Consider the following 18,896-nt stretch of genomic DNA (forward strand, 5'->3'; position numbering starts at 1 on the left):
GAATGGTTCATCGGCTTTATTCAGTTTATTTTTGTATTTTCTTTTGGTGGGGGGATATAGACGTCTACATGGTGTATAAAAAAGAGTAACCCAAATGTGAATGTAAATTATCTATACTATTCGTATAGCTTTGTGTGTGGCCATGTGGTGGTCACGTCGAAGGCATTAACTGGGCCATGAGGGTTTAACTTCAACAATGGAGGTGGCTAAATCACTGTGTCAAAACTGAATAAGTTGTTTTAAGGAAAATGATTAATGAAAGGTTTGCGGAAACACCATGTGCGAATGATTTCTCAACTAAGAGAATGGTTCTGAAAAGAACCAGAGGTATAAACTCGACGTTCCGGTCAGTATGCTTTGACCGTCTTCAGGAGAAAGAGAGAGAAAAGGAAAATGACGTCTTCTTTCTTCAAATTAAACCGTTCCACATGCTCAGAATACCAGATGCCCCTTTGCACAAACTTGGCCTAGTACAGGCTTTGACTCTTGACAGAATAACAACGAATGCTCAGTCATCCGTGGCCACAGACACTGGCACAATCAAGGTATCAATGGAAAGAGGACGCGTTGGCGTTTCACACTGATTTTTGAACTTATTTGAAAATATGTATTATATTATTGATAATTTACATCTGGGTTTCCTTTTTTATCGATACATCCTTAGGCGGCTGAATATTGCTCTTTTTCTTTTGCCTCGCAATAATATTTGTATGATTACAAGCTTCTGCAGTTGTATAAAAATAAAACCATACAGAAAGCTCGTTTCAATTTCATTGGACTTCTTTCTTTAATGGGGGTGAAAACGTATATTTAAAAAAAAATATCGATTGCATTCATTTCAGCAGCAAACCTTATTAAAGGTGTGTTTTGTTATATTAATTCTGTATCAACGAGGGCACAATAAACCTACTCGTGTGTATCGTTGCACAATAGACCTTTATCATGCTGCCACCATTTCAGTCATGTTCCCTGTATCCAATAACAGTACTGAATAATAATATTTTTTTGTGCAAAAAGGAACCAGACTATTTTGCCTTCCAGCCTCGCCTTTGTTACCTTGATTTGAATGGGAAAGAATCAACATCATGGCCGCAACATGATAATGGTCTATTGCACAAACAGCAAAGATGGCCGCAAGGCCATGCGCTTATGTATACTCACCGGGTGTTAATACTAGCATTGTCGAAGCCAGTCCATTGGAGTAACGAACAATTTCCAATTCTGATATCATTCAAGCTTTTTCATTTCGTATTGCAATCGGGATTTAGCTCTGGCAGGAGCTTCTACGAAGCACTTTGGTGTCAGTCGGTCGGTCCCCGGAAAATTTACCAAAAACCAACCCCCTAGGTTCCTATAAATTAGCAAATTTTACTTAAACCCACCCCCCCCCCAAAAAAATTGAAACACTTCGCAAAAATTGTTTGTAACAATTCGTGAAGCTGTTTATAAAAATGTTGTCAATGGAGGCAAGATATGTGCGGTGATGTTATAGTCACGTGGTGTGTACCGTAGGTTGATGCGTGATCTTGAGATCTCATACACTGTTTTTGTTTTTGAAATTGGAATAAACTGACGCAATATCAACAACATTTTTGGTCTGTAGTACTCAAAAGTGCAGAACCGACAAGAGCTTAATTGTCGCCGACTCTAGTGTCCCCACAATGGCCGTTCCCATTTTTTGCAAAGCAAAGCCGAAAGGTACCAAAAAACCCAGAGACATAAAAAAGATTAAATTCACACGAACTGATTTTGTTGCACTTGACAGAAAGAAGAACTTGCCTTTATTTTCCAACCGTACATGACTCAAGACTAAACTAAAAGTCAAATTGGAGCTCGGGGTTTCGTAGTGAGTTTCAGTATGACAAAATGGCTCCCATGGATAAAACGTGTGGAGTACAGTGCACAACTTAAGCTTTACGTGTTGTTACTACATTCAGTCGCCTTATTGGACCGATCCGTTTAGTCCCGCCCACTGCGCACAAGTGGCCACTGCGCACGTAGGGAAACAACCCGTGCGCGTCTTCCATGCCACACTGCACGTTCTAGCCACGCCCACCACAGGCGCGTGCAAGCATGTCAGACTTTTGTGCACGCATGTCGGACATTAATCAAGACTGTGATTGGTCAAACCACACTGGGCGGGGCTTAATCGATCGGATACAATGATTTATTGGTTGTTATATTTCCTCCAGATTTTACTGCGCTCAAGTTAAATAACATGATGACAAGGATCCCGTATACCTCCGTGTACATGGATCCATATTATGCCTAATTTATTCAACAAATTCAAATAAGGTACATGGTATTAGTAGCACTAAGTTGTATGTGGGTATACTTTGTTACTGTTGAAGGTAGATTAAAAGCTAAACAGAATATGAACACTCCGGTTCCGTAATCGAATATTCTCCCAACACCAACACTGCATAATTAATGTTAACTCAAAACTTTAACAGTTATTTAGAGTATTGAAGGCTTATAAACACCAAGCTCACGTCAATAACAACGAAAGCCAAACAGTAGAAATCGGGTTCTGATGTCTGAAGAAAAAAAAATCCATTCTTAGCGTCAACTTTGTGGATTATAATTCTTTCGATACTTTAAATACCATTAGTTCTTATGACGAGGGTTTATATCGCTATCTAAACTCTAAATGTTGATGAAGGATACCGAAAAGTATTTGTTATTTAAAATTACACAATTATCGAATTTAGTGACGTATTGGAACATCCAGCGAATACAGCCTCTGTGAGCATCCTTGTCTGTAGCTCCATCGAGCGACCAAGGGTGAAGTCTGAGCCGGTTTATTACCTGCACACCACTGGGTCGGCTCCGGGGCCAAGCCTCCTGTCGCAGACACAACCTGAGTTGCCGAACGCGTCAGGGCAACCTATAGCAAAGTGGAGAAACGGGACAACAAAATTATATTTAATACAACGGGATTTGCCCTTTACCAGCGTGTTTTTTTTTTTTTTATAAACTCAGTGTTGTACCTAGTAATGATGTAAAAACCCGACCCAAAACCGACTTCGGGTCGGGTCGGGTCGGTTTGTCCATCTTTTCAGTCGTGTCGGGTTAGGGTTTGCATTTACATTTACAGGTCGGGTCGGTGATGTCGGTTTTGAGAAGAAAAAAAAACCGAAATAAACCGACAAAAAAAACGAAACAGTTGAGATATTCAGGTGATGCAATATCATTGACAGTCACTGTGACCGCAGCTCATTGTGGTGTGGCCAAATAAAGTCCGCACTATCAAGTTCCCACGGTATTTATATCTCCGGTCGATCAGGACTGACAGTGAAAGAGATACATTGTAACAGTTTTCATGATACCGCGTAGTGATACCAGGCGTTTGTTCAATAAGCGGAGTTACTCCCGATCGTGAGATAGAGAGAGAGACGATGGTTTTGCAAAAGAATTCATGCCAAGTGGGTAGGAGCAGGCACAACAAAAAAAGTGATCACTGTGTACAAGCCAGCTATTGGGGTTTTTGGGGTCGGTTCAGGTTAGGATCGGTTCGGGTTGGTTTTACCTTATTTTTTTGTCGGGTCGGTTCGGGTCGGTTTGAGGGAATTAAGATCGGTTTCGGTTCGGATACGGTTTATATCTCTAATGTTTCGGGTCGGTTTGGCCTGGTAAACCGGACTCGATGTACATCATTAGTCCCTAGTGATTGTGAAAAAAATATTAGCACTCGGTTGGCCTCGAGCCCAGTCCTGCTTGCTAGTGCAGACGTCTTACCACTCGACCACCGAGCTTGCCGGGGTCGGCTGTCTGATTCGAATCTGAATCAATTTACAGACAACCGGAATTGTAAACAATCAGAATAAAGCCAATTTGCTGGGTGTTTGATCGAATATCTTAATGGTCAAAATAATGGTCAAAATGTAAATCGTCCAAGACGTCTGACTCCTTCCGTTCATTCCTCCACAGTTCCTTGTATTTTCAGTGAATACTTACTGAAGTAAGCGCTGCCTCTGCTCTTCCTGCCCTTTTTCCCCCTCTTCACCATCTCGTACAAAGCGTCATCAGCAAAGTCGTCCTCTTCGCTGGCCATGACGAAGGCGGTCAGTACGGCCAAAGCAAGGATCACGAAGAACATCTTGGCAGCCATTTTGTTTTTAGTTCTAGTGCAAATATACAATTCATTTTTGTTAGAATACAACAGTGAGATACACAATGGTTAAGATATTAGTTTCACTATTATTAATTTGTTGTTAAAGTAATGTAATGGACAGTTTATGTAGCACTTTTGTTGTGGCTTTTGTTCCTAGCCGCCGCCGGAGAGCTCTGATGGCGCATTGTTGGCGCGTTGCACCACAGGTGCGCTTACCTTGTTTCGGGTCTGGCGAGCGCGCGCTCCGGAAATAGGTTAATTAAGAGGGTTCTATTTTGTTTATTCTTCAATGGCACTTCTACACTCTATTCGCAATCGGTGCAATCATATTAACAGTAATCGTAGCGGGCATGGTTTATATATGTATATATAACTATTAATTGTTTTCTTCTGTTATTGGTATACAATTTCAGCATTTAAATGTAATATTAAAGTTTTAAAAAATGGCTTGTTTGGGTAAGCTTATAACTTTGTTATGTTGTATGTTCCTGTATTATGTGATTGTCAAGTTACTTATTTCCTTTTTGTCTGAATTAGAACGCGCCATTTTGACTTCTTGCCCCATCATTAATGTTTAGGGCTACTGAGTGAATAAGTTAAAGTGATATTTCCACAAAGCGATCATACCAATCAACAGACTGGTCAATTTGGTGTTCACAGAATAATCAAGTTGTTCTACCCAGTATTTTATCGGCAAGTGACCAACATTTATTTCCTTCTATCCCTTTGAAATTTTACCTATTTAAGCTCTTCTAGGAGCTTCTACAAGTCACTTTGGTGTCGGTCGGTCGGTCGGTCCCCGAAAATTTACTTAAAATATTACAATGTATACCCAAATTGAGCAAGTGCCATGCTGTCGTCAGTAAATGCAAAAAACTGTTTGCAACCATTCATAAAGTTGTTTATGAAAATGTTGTAAACGGAGGCAAGATATGTGCAGTAATGTTATAGTCACGTGGTATTTTCAGTAGTGGTTGGACGGTATCCAGAAGGAGGAAATGAAAATATACTAAAGGTATGGTGTTCCGTATGTGCCATCGGCGTCGCATTTTTCGCCAGGGCTTATTGCGCACTCGCATTTGTTTAAAGTGTACTCTCTAAATTCTAAAGAGTGAAAATCACTCAATTCGAGTGTAGATTCACTCCCACAGTCTAAAACTAGGGACTAAACGTTTTAGAGTGAAATTTCGTCAATCGTAAAGATCGAGTTTCACTCGAGCTTCGCCTGAAGTGGTTCATTTTTCAGACAATGTCAATCGAAATGAGAGTGATTTTCACTCTAAAACGTCTAGTCCCTAATTTCACTCTTTGGAATTTAGAGAGTATCGGTTCTCCCGTCCAATTTCACTTCTTGGTCATTCGATCCTAAAAAAAAAACAATGTTCATGCCATTTCAGGAGGCTTTAGAGAGTCGGGAACGAATGCGGTTTCTAAATCAAAGTTAAGAGTATTCAATTTCGTTTAAGTGTGTTCAAAAGCGTAAATGTGGTCCAAAGTTGTCGTGCAAGAAAATTCCATTTCGTTTGTTGGCTTTCGATTTGCACCAAGTAGGCAAATTCGATAGAAGAAGTATTAATTTTCAATGAAATATATTGGTATAAATTTTCTAGTCAGAATTAACAATGGAGCCCAACGACTGTGTTAATTGAAATTAAAGTATCTATCCGTGGAATTTGAATGATACAAGTGTCAATGTAACCGGGAAAGGTATACTGAATTGTAATACTTATGACAAACAGATTGTAAGGCCAAAAAAAAAGTCTCCGGTTTCTGGTATGGAGCTTGCCCAAAAAGTGGTGCGGCGACGCGGTTTTTTTTTTTTTTTACCTGTTTTTTTTTGCTTCAAATGTCGGCGGATGACTGCAAAATGGTGCCCGACTAAACTAAGCGCAAATATATGGGAGTCCAGAGAGGCCACATGAAACTTATTCTCGATCATAACCCCATCTAAAAACACGTTAAAATTGTGCAGCAGCAGGATTCCAGTCAAACCAGTGAGTTTGGTGGTTTTGAGACATCATCTTTCATTGAAAAAAAAAACTGTTTCATTTTGCCGACGCGCATGGCTACGGCGACGCGCACGCATACCAGAAACCGGAGACTTATGTTTTTTTGGCCTAATGGGAAAATGTGACCAAAATCACACGCCAAATGACTTTCTTAAAAGAAAGTCAGACGGAAGGAACAGGCAGCGACATTTAGCTTCACAAAGGTGCGTCGGTTAAAAAAAAAGAAAAAAGAAAAAAGCACTAACAGCCGACTACTAATTAGCCAACTGCATTTTTATCAACTGAAGATAATGACTGAGGGGAAATATCCAGCACCACATCAGAAGTCTGTTCAAGAATGTCGTTGTGTATCAGTTCATGTGCTCAATAATGAAGACATAACAAGTGTGAACATTTCAGGTGTCTCATGACAAAGTTCTCTAGGCCTACATTAGTTGTGAACAGCTCAAACGATCATAATGATTTGCGAGAGTATTTCTTTTCTTAGGACGGCGATGATTTTCAGTGCTGCAAAGATTACCACATCCCGTCTGTGAAAACAAGGAATCAAGACAACTTACCGTTGCAGGTTCGGCGTGGAGACAAGATTTGAGCTAGTTGGTAAAATCGTCCGGTGGATAAGAGAGCTCCGCTGTCCCCCTTTTATAGCTTCTCGAGTACGTTAGCCCACCTGGCATTCCCGACGAAGCGCAATGTTCCGCGTCGTATCCTTAATGGAGATATCAATCAAAAGCCGTCTTAATTGGTAATAACCGCAGGTCCTCACTTAACCAAGCCCGTCGAAGCGTTTCATTTGACCTAAAGACTCGATCAGGCGTAATCATGCTCCCACATGGTACGGAGTAATTTCCTGATGAAAAATAATAAGTGGAGTGAAGGGGGACGGTGCGTATCCACAGGCATTCGAGGGTATAATCACTGTAACAAATGTAAGACTATTTCGAGAAACATCGAGTGATTTTCAATTACAAGTTCTTGATACTATTATGATCCACGGAGAGTTTAGCCCTTTGGGATATGGTGCACACAATATGGGGGCGCTATTTTGAGTGAGTCAATTTGTGTCATTACAAAACAATTATACCACTAGTGTCCTATATCTCATATAGTGCCTGCTGTCTTATATTAAAATATCCTATTATACGCTGCCTGTCTGATGTCTGTGTGCCATGTTTTGTGCGTGTGTGTGTATAAAAGGCATAAGGAGTGTGCGGAAAATGCAAGGGTTAATGAAGAGGCATCTAGCATATGCAGGTCCCATGCTCCGATTTCAACGTCCTCTAAAGTCACGGTTAGCACTTGGAAAAAATGATGAAATTGTTGTGCTTTTTTTTTGGCAAATTGTTTGTTTTGTTTTGTTTTAGACTTTCTTTAGTTAATATAACTTTATCTCTATATGAAAACACTCCAAAACGTATCACTATTACACAAAACATAACGTTGACGATGACAAATGTGGCCAAATTGCTTCACCAAGTTTACCATGCCCACTTGGGGTCAACATGCAAATTGAGTTCAAAGTAATATATGACACCACCCAGCTAGTGGGTGCCTCGCAAAGCGCGGCATCCCGCTGGTATCTCAAAAAAATGGGCTAATTAGGTGCTTTATGGGCATGCATTGACTAGAGAAGGCGCCCTGCGGTCTACTCATGGGAGTCAGTGAAGGGCCATGCAACATGTCGCTTGCCTCGTTTTTAGTGTATGTTTTGCATTGTTACCACCATGTGACCAAGGGTGAAATTATTGCCCGGGCTATACTTAATTCAGGCGCCTTACGGTGGCCTTGTAAATTTAGTACATGATTGGGTTGGGTTGAGTGGGATATGGAGTGGGAGGGGTGCAAGAGAACAGCATAACTTTCATGTATTTGGTGGTGAACTATATTGCCAAAACCCATTATTAATTTTAATACGCCTCACCTGGGATCTACCTGATGTTCCCCAATACCGATGTTCGCCACTCTCGATGTTCCCCAAAATTCTTAGGATTAGGGTAAGGGTTAGGGTTAGGGTTAGTGTTAGGGCTAGGGTTAGGGCTAGGGTTAGGGTTAGGGTTAGAGTTATAGGCTAGGGATTTCGGGGAACATCGGTATTAGGGAACATCGATGTTGGGGGCCTAGGTATACACCCCCTATCAACTCTTGTATGTTGACTGTTTTGAAGTTGGCCGTGGATAACGGATGCTAAGAAGGCTTGCATTTACAGCAACTATAATCGAAGACTTTTGAGACACTCGATGGCGGCATACCATCGGTTCTGTTGTTTACATCATTTAAGCAACCGATTTCGGTCGAGGACTATGGTTAACAGCAGTTCGACTAAACTCTCTCGAATGATACTACAAAAGTTCTTCACATTTCGTCCAGCAGTTTTTTGACAATTTGACTCGAAAAAGCGAACTATTTGGCCATTGTGGACGTTCAAAAACGTACCCGCGCCTACGTTGAAAAAATCCGCCGCGTATGACGCATCGTACCACATGACGTGAACTGTCCAATTAGACACCAGATATGAGGTCGCAGGTCATGACTCTTAACAAACATGGCGGCGTCCATTGCCGAAAGTGCGTCAACGTAAACATCAACCGGTGCAAAAAAAAGTGTTTGCACACATAATCTGTCACGTTTGAGGGGGGGGGGGGGGAAATGCGAAGGATCTGATGTCCGGTGATAGTAAGTTCACTTCCTGTGCCAAAGAGTGGCTGAATTTCACAATATGGCATCGCCGAATATACCCACGATGTGTGGGCAGTGGATCTGCTATGTCTGTATGTACAGTAGGCTACATGTACATCACTACATGCACTACCGGCGCATGTAAACAAGGCAGTCCAGCCGGCCGACCTCACCTGTGGCGGTTTTTATAGATAGTAAACGTCTCAATGCTGCAAGAAAACGCAAACCAGACACTTCAGCTGAGACCCAGATTTCTTCACCGAAAAAGCTCCGGGCAAAGTTCAAGTTTCTTTTAATTGCCTATCCACATAAATTGTGTCATGCTGCACACAAACTCAACCAGGATTTTGATTTCGATGAAAAGCTCAGTTCAAGGACAAGCTGCAACAGAACAACAAGCAGAACTTCCGTTGGAGGTAGGCCTACATGTCATTATAATGAAGGCGATTGTGTATTTATGTGCCCAAAAAGGGAACAAAAAAAATCCATGTTTGGGTTAAATTGTCTTGAATTGTAAGGTTTTAATTTCTTTGAGGGAAACTGGGGGTGACACAACGATAAAAACGCAATGCGAAAACAAGGCCGGTGGTCACCAAGATGCACCGTGAATGTACAGAACCGCATCGATTTGGATGGCGTCAACTGAAAATGCATAGGAAAATTTTCTTGCAAAAGATACCATTCAAAATGATAACAGATAGGCCTACCTGGTTATAAAAAAACACCTTTTTTTCTCTACAGCAGTCGACTGTTGGGTACGTCACTTGTCTACCGAATGGTTCTCGGACTGTACTTTCCTTTTAAGGAAATTCTCTAAAGTCAATGAAGAAAAATGTCTTCAATGACAAATAGATCTAATTTGAAAAACCCAGTAAAAAATGTTTGTTTTTTTTAGTTCCATAATTCAAACCGAGTACCTCTGGCGCTGAAAATAAATGTCTAACATTAAGATGCTAAAGTACAACGGGTACTGCACAAAATCCCATAATAAAATGTTGTGCAGTCTCTTTCTCCATTGTTGAAGGATACTTTTATGGAGGTATGAGGGTAGTCTTTTCGTTTGTTTAAAATAGTAAATTAGCTTTTTATAGAATTTACTATTTGATTCTATATATGTAAAGGATGAACGTCGGGAAAAGGGAGATGTTCTGCGACTGACCACGATCAACAACTATAGTTTCATGAGAATGTCCCAGCTTGCTGAACTGTTGGAATCATGAGATGATTTAGAAGCCGAAGGAACTGGCCTTGGATCTTTATATCGGTAAGATGTTTTGATTGTTATTCAGAGTGCAAACAAAAATAAAGTTTAATAGAATATTCAAAATAAAAACTTCTTGATATTGCTTTGGAAGCTGAAAAGGTTGGTTTTCAATAGCTACCAGTGTTTACATATTTACAGTGGAAGGCAAAACGATCGAGCACATGATCTTTCTAGTAATTTAACTCTAGATTGAACAAGTTGTTTTCTTTCTTCTAAAGCACGTCCACAGTAATCATTGTTTTTGATCATCAGATACTAAACCTGTCTATATTTTACTATTTTTTTTTTTACAGAACTGATAAGTTGACATATCGGCTTAGAAGAGAATATCCACAGGTCTCTTTCCTTGAATATATGCGACATCATCTACACCGCTACTTTATCTGCTGGAGGTGTGGTTGAATCTCTGGCGACTTCAGAGGAGGATTCAAAACTGCAACTTTGGCTTAGAAAGCAAGACATACGCTCCATCCTGTTGTTATGCCGTTACTGCACAAGATTTGATGAGAACTTTGATGTAGTGATAACATTTACTTGAAGTTGTATCAGCACGACTAGTTAGCATTTGACATTTTAATGAAAATAATGAGTAACTTCTAGATTTCAAAACTACATGATTGTATCCTTCTGTTTATTAGTGTTGGTTTTATTCATTTTTATTCTTTTCATTAATTAAAAATTAGTACCAGTAGAAAAGCAAATTCTGTGAATTTTAACAGTGAGACTAGCCACATATGACAAGCCAAATCACTCTCTTTAATGTGTTAGCATACAAAATAGCATGAGTTATGGTTTTGTTTTCTTTTTATTGATATACATGCAAACATTTTTCGGTGCTAATCAATGTATCAATAAATAAATAGCTGAAATTTTCTTTAGCAAAAGACTGATCTTAAGGCTTTTCTCCAAACCAAGATGGCCAGGGCTGTTTCGATCAGATAGCAAATAAATGTACAATGGTTGATTTCTGAAATTATTAAACCAGACTCTGACTTCTGATGGTCCTTCGATTTGTAATTGTATTTAAAGCCTGTTTCATTCGTACAAGTAGAAGTTTCTTTAAGTGACGTACCTGGTTCACCACAGCAGATCCAGAGGGTTTGGGGGGCATAGCACCCATTTTTTTTTTTTTTTTTACATGTGTTAGTTTGCTTTGTTTAAAGGGGCATGTCTTGTCTGCATTCCTGTTTTTCCTGCTGGTTACATGTACCGGTATTTATTTACTCTAAAGACACCTCCATTTTGAGCACCCCCCTCGCTTTCATTAATGATGAGCTGGTTCCACTACTGCATTATAAACCTTCAAAATAATTGCATTATTGTATTCTGCCAAATAAGTTAGATTACAGTGAAATATTTTTGGGAGAGGGACTGTGGTGATGTCTACCAGATGAGAAAACAAAGGGTCATGTGCTGTGTTACCCAATTGCCAATATACATAAAACATATTCTTTAACTCTAAATCTCCTGGGTCAGATTGACCCAGAATCTGAATCCAAATTTGCTCAGTCCTTTTCTGGTTAAAAAAAATACATATTTCGGTCAAATAACCGAGAAACCTGTCTTTTTTTTTACTCCAAATGGGTCATTTATGACCGAGAAACATGTCTTTTTTCACTCCAAAGAGGTCATTTATGACTCAAAAAGGGGTCATTTTTTGACCCGGAAAAGGACTGAGCAGATTTGGATTCAGATTGCGTGTCAGTCAGACCCAGGAGTTTCTAGAGTGTAGGATGTGACAAGCTATAGTGCTGTAGTTTTGAAATTGGAAGTGCCAACGCAAGGCCTCAAACCGGATAATGTGGGTTTTTAGCATACATACATGTACATAACATTAGCAAACTTTGACGAAGTGTAACAAAAAAACTGCAGCAGATTTGATGGAGAACTTCTAACATAGTGTTTGTGATGTACTGAACACCACATATGTGCATTAAAAAAGTAGACCCAGTGTTGCTGGAACGTAACTCATTTTACAGCCGGTTTTTGAGTTTCAGCTGATGGCCTAAGGGAGCCAAGACCCAGAAGTCAAACATTTTGTGATGACGTTTTGACCAGTGTTTGCGCCTTCGCACGTTGCTATTAGTGCGCCAGCTTAAGTTAAGTCCCGAATCAACCACTATTTGACTGATGGTCCTCGCCCGAACTTGTTCATAGATTTAACCCCCTCAACATGAAGGCAACAATTGACCTATCACCGTTTGTGACTTTGGCCACGCCCCTTAGACAACCCTATGGAATGTTTCGTTAAGTTTTGTTTGTCTCAGATTTTGCGCGTTCAGCAGCGTCCATTTGTATGATGTGATTGGACAATATTTCACAAGCTACGTTGACGCGATTCTACCGCGATAGGTTAATTGAAAAGGACCGGTGTGTTAGCTACCACCAATCACCTGGAAAGTCGTCCATTGATACAGCCGATGCAGTAGTCAACATATTGAGAAGCAAGATCGTAAGTGCAAGTTGACATTCCCTTGTCCCTCTGTCATCAGTTTCATCTCTGCTTTGCCGTGAACTGAGCTTCGAAACTCTTCTGGATGCTCCCTACAACACGGATGATCATATTCACATTTTGGCAGAGAACATTTCCGCGTCCCATCTTTATAGTCAAGTGCTTAGATCCAATTTTAGACAAGATCGTGACCGACTGGTCCAAAGCACCAAACTTGGCAGATAGATTCTTACAGCCACAGAGAAGAAGGGGTGACACCTGAAATTCTGTTGGGAAGGGTGCTTTTAATTTGCATAAATCGTAAATAGCTGCTGTGCAATATATTTACTCTCATACTTTTGTATACTGTATCTTCCAAGTTTGGTGCTTTGGACCAGTCGCTCACGATTCCGACCGTAAGCTACGTCGGCCAGTACTCACGATCACCGAGTATGGGGAACAGAATAAACTACCCAAAACACCTGGTTCGCTTTATATTGCTGCCGACACTAATAAACGGCTTTATTTCAAGATAAATGACTTATGTCAAATCGATTTAAGCTTTGGTACATTCATGATATGTTTGCTAAAGGAGAACATCCGATAAAGACGGAAAGTCGAGGGACAGTATAAAATTTCACAGGCGTACGACAGCTCACGATGTAAGGCCTATCATGAAATAGGTTGCAACTGCTCATTGCAAATGCTCATACAGCCGTTATAACTTGCACACAAAACCCCCCTCTTCTTTGGTGTATACCTGGGACTTTACAAATTGGTAATAATTGTCTTGAAAAATGAACAAAACTCTATTACGGCAAACTGAAGTTATTTAGAACTTGCCAAATGACACTCAGTACAATTTCATCTTGTTTACGACATGAGTATTCATGATAATTTATCCTTTTTTTTTAAATACAATAATAGGACATAGGCTAGTTGCCTTGTTGTAAGGTTAAACAAAATCTTTGGTCTTAAAAATACATTCGACCGAGTTTACGGTAGCTTCGGAACATCCTGCGGTGGTATCTGACTAGGCCAGATGTGAGCAGATCCGGGCCGGGGTAGTGCATGTACTTAGCCGCAGGTGACGGCGACTCCACCCTTCCTTCTGTCGCAGACGCAACCGGGGTTACCGAACTCGTCTTCACAGTCTAAAAGGAACACGAAAACAAGGCAACATAATAGAACTCACACTCGGAACAGCAATTGCCCTTTTTCACGAGAAAGCCATTTTGGTCGGGTTCCCTGAATGCATTGTTTACTGTTGAATCAGATGGTACCAGACTATTTATACATTCTAGCCTCCCTTTCATTTTTTGGTGGCGTAAAACACTAAGGTATGTTTAATCAGAAATTAAAAATCTAAAAATTAATGTGGCCTGACGTTGCGAACTTAGCAAGTTCTTCTTCAGAGGCTAAAACAGAAATGACAGAGGTACATACATGTACATTAACATGGGGGTGCACACAAACATGCAGGGATTTGTTTCATTAGAGCAGACTGGTATTATTGTGTAATTAACTTTATGTCATTGCTTTGATTTCTCTTCGCAATAAGGCCCATGCTGGGTTCTCAAATATTCTTTATTTCTGCAACGTGGACCTTCAATAGTTGGCTAACCCGTGGTTGATAAAAAGGTCTTTAGAGCGTGCAAGTCTCACCAGTCCACGTTCACATTTCATGTGAACGTCTTGTTGCCAAACACTGACTAGTCTATCGTCACAGACTCCCGTTTTGAATTTACCATTTTATAGGGGCCTAATAGTAATCGATTCGCAATAGTTTCAATATATATTGTAAATTGTAATGCTTAGTTTCCTTTCCAACCCATTCATTGCCCTTGATTGGATGGGCCCAGTCAGGACACAGAGAAAACTAGAAAGCACTCTGAGAGCGCAAACCCCGGCCAAGGCCAAAAAAATCCCCGCCATATTGTCAGTACACCCAAAAGAAATACTCGCATAAATGGTGAAGAATCCTTTAAAAAAAAAAAAACCAGAGATCCGGATCAGTTCCAAAATCTAATCAATTTGTACTAATTTGTTCTTGTAAATCCGTCCATAACTGTTTGAGTTATCTTGTTAAACAACAGACAAACCAACCAACCAACCAACCAACCAAATCCGCTAAAAACATAACCTCCTTGGCGCCCTAACTTTTAAGTACAAGACTTAGTGTAGCAACTTACTGAAGAAAGGATTGCCCCTGGCACCCTTCCTGCCCTTTCTTCCTCTCTTCACCATCTCGTACAAAGCTTCATGATCAGCAAAGTCTTCATCTTCTTCGCTGGCCATGACGAAGGCGGTCAGCACGGCCAAAGCAAGAATCACGAAGAACATCTTGGCAGCCATTTCGGATGTTTTTTTCTATTGAAAAGAAAAAGTTGGGTTTGTAGTGACTAGTGGGGTGAATGAGTCTTCTCGATCAAGAAAAATTAATGGCTCAGTATCCAAAGCTTTGTTGGATAAAAATGTATGTTGATTGTCGGGATGTGTCTAAAAGATGGCATCCAATCCACGACCCTGTTACCCATAGCGTGGAATAGACAGAATTGTAACGAGTCACTGATTTTTTTTAATTTTTTTTTTTTTGGACTCGAGTCGAGTCGAGTCGAGCCATTTCAAGTGAAGTCAGGTCATAAGGTGAAGAAGGTCAAGGCGCGTCACATTGTGTTGTCGAGTCAAGTCGAGTCGAGTCTAATGATGAGGGACTCGAGTCGAGTCATTTTCTCTCACTGACTCGAGTCGAGTCGAGTCGAGTCACTTACCCGTCGTGACTCAAGTCGAATCATCAGAAATGATTAGACTCGAGTCCGAATCGAGTTGAGTCATTGCCTCGAGTCATTACAACTCTGGAAATAAATTGACTTAAAAAAAAAGTTGCAAGTTTCTCTGACAATTCAACTTAAGATAAAAAATTAAACACAAATTCGTGTATAAAGTTAAACATGGCAATTAAATTACAATGCATTTTATTCAAAGCAGGTTACACTAGTCTGCCTAACATTGGAAAAGTATATGCCTATTATAGCTGTATGGCTCAAGTTGACCCCTCAGTCATTTTAGCATCCGATCAGCCCTATCATGCTCCCTGTTTTTAATTATTCGTCAACGAATAACCACAATGTAAAACAATGTATAGTAATGGGTTAATTTGTGGTTGGAGACTTCATTTTGAACATCAAGACTTAGTCAGCTACAGGGTGAGTCAAAAAGCGGAACCCAAAACCCGCAAAATTATATTTCATATTTAACACAAAAATATGTAGCACTAAACATAATAATGACTGGAAAGCCAATTTCACAAGCTTCTTTTAGATGGAAAAAAATACTGAAATTGCTCAATCCGTTCAAAGAATATCATCATTTAAACACAATGACACTTTAAACCTCCTCCGTCCAAAAATGCAATTTCACGAATCGTCGTCACAATTGTCTTCAAACATCACCAGCGATAAAATCTCAAATGAATTTAATAGTTTAAAATATTCCACAACGTTCTTTTGAAGGCCCGTCTTTAAAAAGTGGAATTTATAAATCATATTGTTTGCCTAACCAGGGTTGTTAATAAAATTATTGTGTACTACAGTTGTTGAAACACGTATTCTGTGTCATTTTCTTTATTGTTCCAAACAGACAGAATACACAATAAACTACCTTTTTTTTGGGGGGGGACGAAACAGGTTTTAGGGTCATTGCGTTTAAATGGTGATATTCTTTGAACGGATTGAGCAATTTCAGTACTTTTTTCATCTAAAAGTAGCTTTTGAAATTGGATTTCGAGGCATTATTACGTTTGGTGCTACATATTTTTTTTAAATATGAAATATATTTTTTGGGGTTTGGGTTCCGCTTTTTTTTTTTACTCACACTGTATCTTTTATACAGTGAATACTGAGAGAAGTCTTCTCCAACTAAAAGGCACATCTAAATTGCTGTATATTGTTAGATTTGTTTAAAGGTTTCAGTCTTTTAGTTCTGTTGATGCACCAGGCTTATGTGTTCACGCGCAAATAGTATTTGGGGAAAAAAGAATAAAAGATAATCCAATCGTTTCAGTAGTAGGCCTAGTAATTAGGGTAAAAAGATGGGGTGTGTTTTTGGCGAAGATATTTCATTTTGTTACAACTTCAAGAAGAAAAAAAAACTGTACAAGAATACTCTGCACATCAGAAGTATGATGAATTATTATTATTTATTTTTTTTTACTTCGAAATCACATTCAGGTTATTGCAAAACGCAATAAGTGTTTGCTCCTTTGGTTAGCTATAGGCCCGGCTGTGTACATGCCTACATGGAAAGGTCTTGTTAATAGTGTCACGTGCGGTCATCTTGTGCTTCAATCTTAAATCGCTTTGGCTCCACTCTCCCATGCATCAAGTTGAAGAAACTTTTGTTTCGAGATTGATTTCAAGCTTATAAGATGTGGCTGTAGTAATAGAAAGTTTCTCGTCTTGTCTTATTCTCTCAGTTAAAGGAAGAGTAGATTTAGTCTATTTTTGTTGTCGCGCGTGTATAGTTTTGGTCTGGTTAACCATGCTGGCTTTGCCTGTGGACTCTATGCACAAACAAAATGTACTAGATGAGGTTTTGTGGTCGAAGCTAGACTGTCCCCCCACTAGAAAATATGGGGACCGGTACCTAGCTCCCATTTATGGAGGATACTTGTTCACAATGGTTATAAACAAACTGACTCTTGTCTTACTACGAAAAGTACCCAAAATCGCAAGTGTCTCAATGAAGGCAACCTTCAAGCATTTCAACTGCTCTGGTAGGAGCTTCTACATGTCACTTGGTGGTCGGTCGGTCGGTCTGTTTGTCCGTATGTCCCAAAAAATTGACCAAAAATATTTGACCAAATATTGACCAAATGACATGCCGCGGTCATAAATGCACTCTTGCCGAAAGTTTTCGGAAGACCGACTTTGTTTCAATCGAGGCGCATGCGCGTCTGTTTTGCATATCATGAAGCGAGACATTCCCAAACCGGGCCAGAGCTTATTGTACACTCGCGCTTGTCTGTATGTACAGCAAACTAAAAACCCTTATCTGCATATATCCCTAAAGCCACTTTCACCTGCCAGGATTTCAATTAAGACACAAGACAGGTGCAAAGATCATCACCATCAATTCACAGAGGGCAAGAGATAATAATTGCAATGGTGTGGCCGTTACAAATACGGCAACTATATATAAATGCCCGAGTTGGTTCTAAGAGTGCAGTTTTAAGTACTTGTCAGTTCCGGGTGGTCAGTGAAGTCGTGATGCAGCACATCTCTCAAGGATGGGGTGCAAATGAAATTGTTAGGCAGGCTGGCTTGCCTCAGCTGTAAGGTGATTACCCGCTCTGAAGACTACACAACTCAATCATTCTCAGAAGACGAAGCTGTTCAGATTCTTGGTCAAGTTTGTGCCTTTTCTCCATGTTCAAACAAAATTGAATAAGAGAAGTCAAAATTGTTGGACTTACCGTTAGGCTTTAGCGAAGAGGCGAGTTGTTGGCGGGATGAGATGGTATAATGTGTGGGGCATTTAAATCTGGACGTTTCTTATATAGGATTTGGAGTATAGAAGGACATATGGCCTCAGTGATTAAACGCAGCCAAGCGTGTCCCGATCTCCGACGGCGAAATCCATTAATGTCTCCATCTCTCTAAATTGCCCAATAACCGCCACATCCACTGATCCACCACATCCTCCGCGTCTTTATTAGAACATGACGCTTGAAATTCCCCGAGAGCTCCTGATGTACATACGGTGCGTGGGATGCCGTAACTTTGAAATGTGATCTGTCGCGGCAAAGATACATTCTTACCCTGTTGAAATCTGAGGGTTTTTTAATTATTACTATAGGTTTTCCCGGCGAATTTCCTATTTTTTCTAATCAGTTTCATTATCAGCCATTCAATTTCGCGTGAGTTTTGCACATGTGGTCGAATTGGGGATTCTTTTTCATTTCGGGTTCATTCAATTTAATTTTTGGGCAGCCAAGATTTTGCTGTGAATGTTCGTATTCATTTTCGGGCAGCCTATTTCGTTTTGGTGCATTCACGACTTAACTTGTAGCAGTCTTAAATTAAGTCTTTGCAACCTTTTGACGGTTGAGACATTCAAATTAGCAAACATCTGTGCGCTTATAACGTATAACCATGCTTTTCGTTTCTTATTCGTTTATGGGCAATCGCTTTCATCGTTTGGTCATTTAAATTAGTAACCTTTTTTAATCGATATATTTTTCTATTTTCCTCCGAGGTTCATTTCCCCCCCCCAAAAAAAAAAGTCTTGATGACTGTAAAATTTACAATGTTACAAATTAACTGATATGAGGGAAACAAGATGTAACGAAATAATTAACTGAAAAGGACTAAGATAATTTCTTTTTCACTGTCTATCTTTTCT

The 18,896-nt window shown here is 39.9% G+C and overlaps 2 protein-coding genes and 1 long non-coding RNA gene across 3 annotated transcripts; 1 reads left to right on the top strand and 2 right to left on the bottom strand.

Annotated features, from left to right (window-relative positions):
* Positions 1–1,744: 1,744 nt before the first annotated feature.
* Positions 1,745–6,758, bottom strand: LOC119735355. Its single transcript, XM_038209050.1, has 3 exons — positions 6,684–6,758; positions 3,958–4,124; positions 1,745–2,887 (listed from the first exon to the last, which is right to left on the bottom strand). The coding sequence occupies exons 2-3, from the start codon at positions 4,109–4,111 to the stop codon at positions 2,805–2,807; spliced, it is 237 nt and encodes a 78-aa protein (XP_038064978.1). The 5' UTR covers positions 4,112–4,124; positions 6,684–6,758; the 3' UTR covers positions 1,745–2,804.
* A 2,015-nt stretch (positions 6,759–8,773) lies between these two features.
* Positions 8,774–10,839, top strand: LOC119735493. The gene is made up of 3 exons (XR_005272184.1): positions 8,774–9,215; positions 9,921–10,063; positions 10,357–10,839. It is a non-coding gene; the product is annotated as an uncharacterized LOC119735493 (long non-coding RNA).
* A 2,141-nt stretch (positions 10,840–12,980) lies between these two features.
* Positions 12,981–18,050, bottom strand: LOC119735486. The gene is made up of 3 exons (XM_038209191.1): positions 17,968–18,050; positions 14,687–14,864; positions 12,981–13,648 (listed from the first exon to the last, which is right to left on the bottom strand). Exons 2-3 carry the CDS (start codon positions 14,847–14,849, stop codon positions 13,572–13,574), a joined length of 240 nt encoding a protein of 79 aa, XP_038065119.1. The 5' UTR covers positions 14,850–14,864; positions 17,968–18,050; the 3' UTR covers positions 12,981–13,571.
* Positions 18,051–18,896: the final 846 nt, after the last annotated feature.

The sequence above is a fragment of the Patiria miniata genome, unplaced genomic scaffold (genome assembly GCF_015706575.1).
Source record: "Patiria miniata isolate m_02_andy unplaced genomic scaffold, ASM1570657v1 HiC_scaffold_29, whole genome shotgun sequence".
Classification (NCBI taxonomy): Eukaryota; Metazoa; Echinodermata; class Asteroidea; order Valvatida; family Asterinidae; genus Patiria; species Patiria miniata.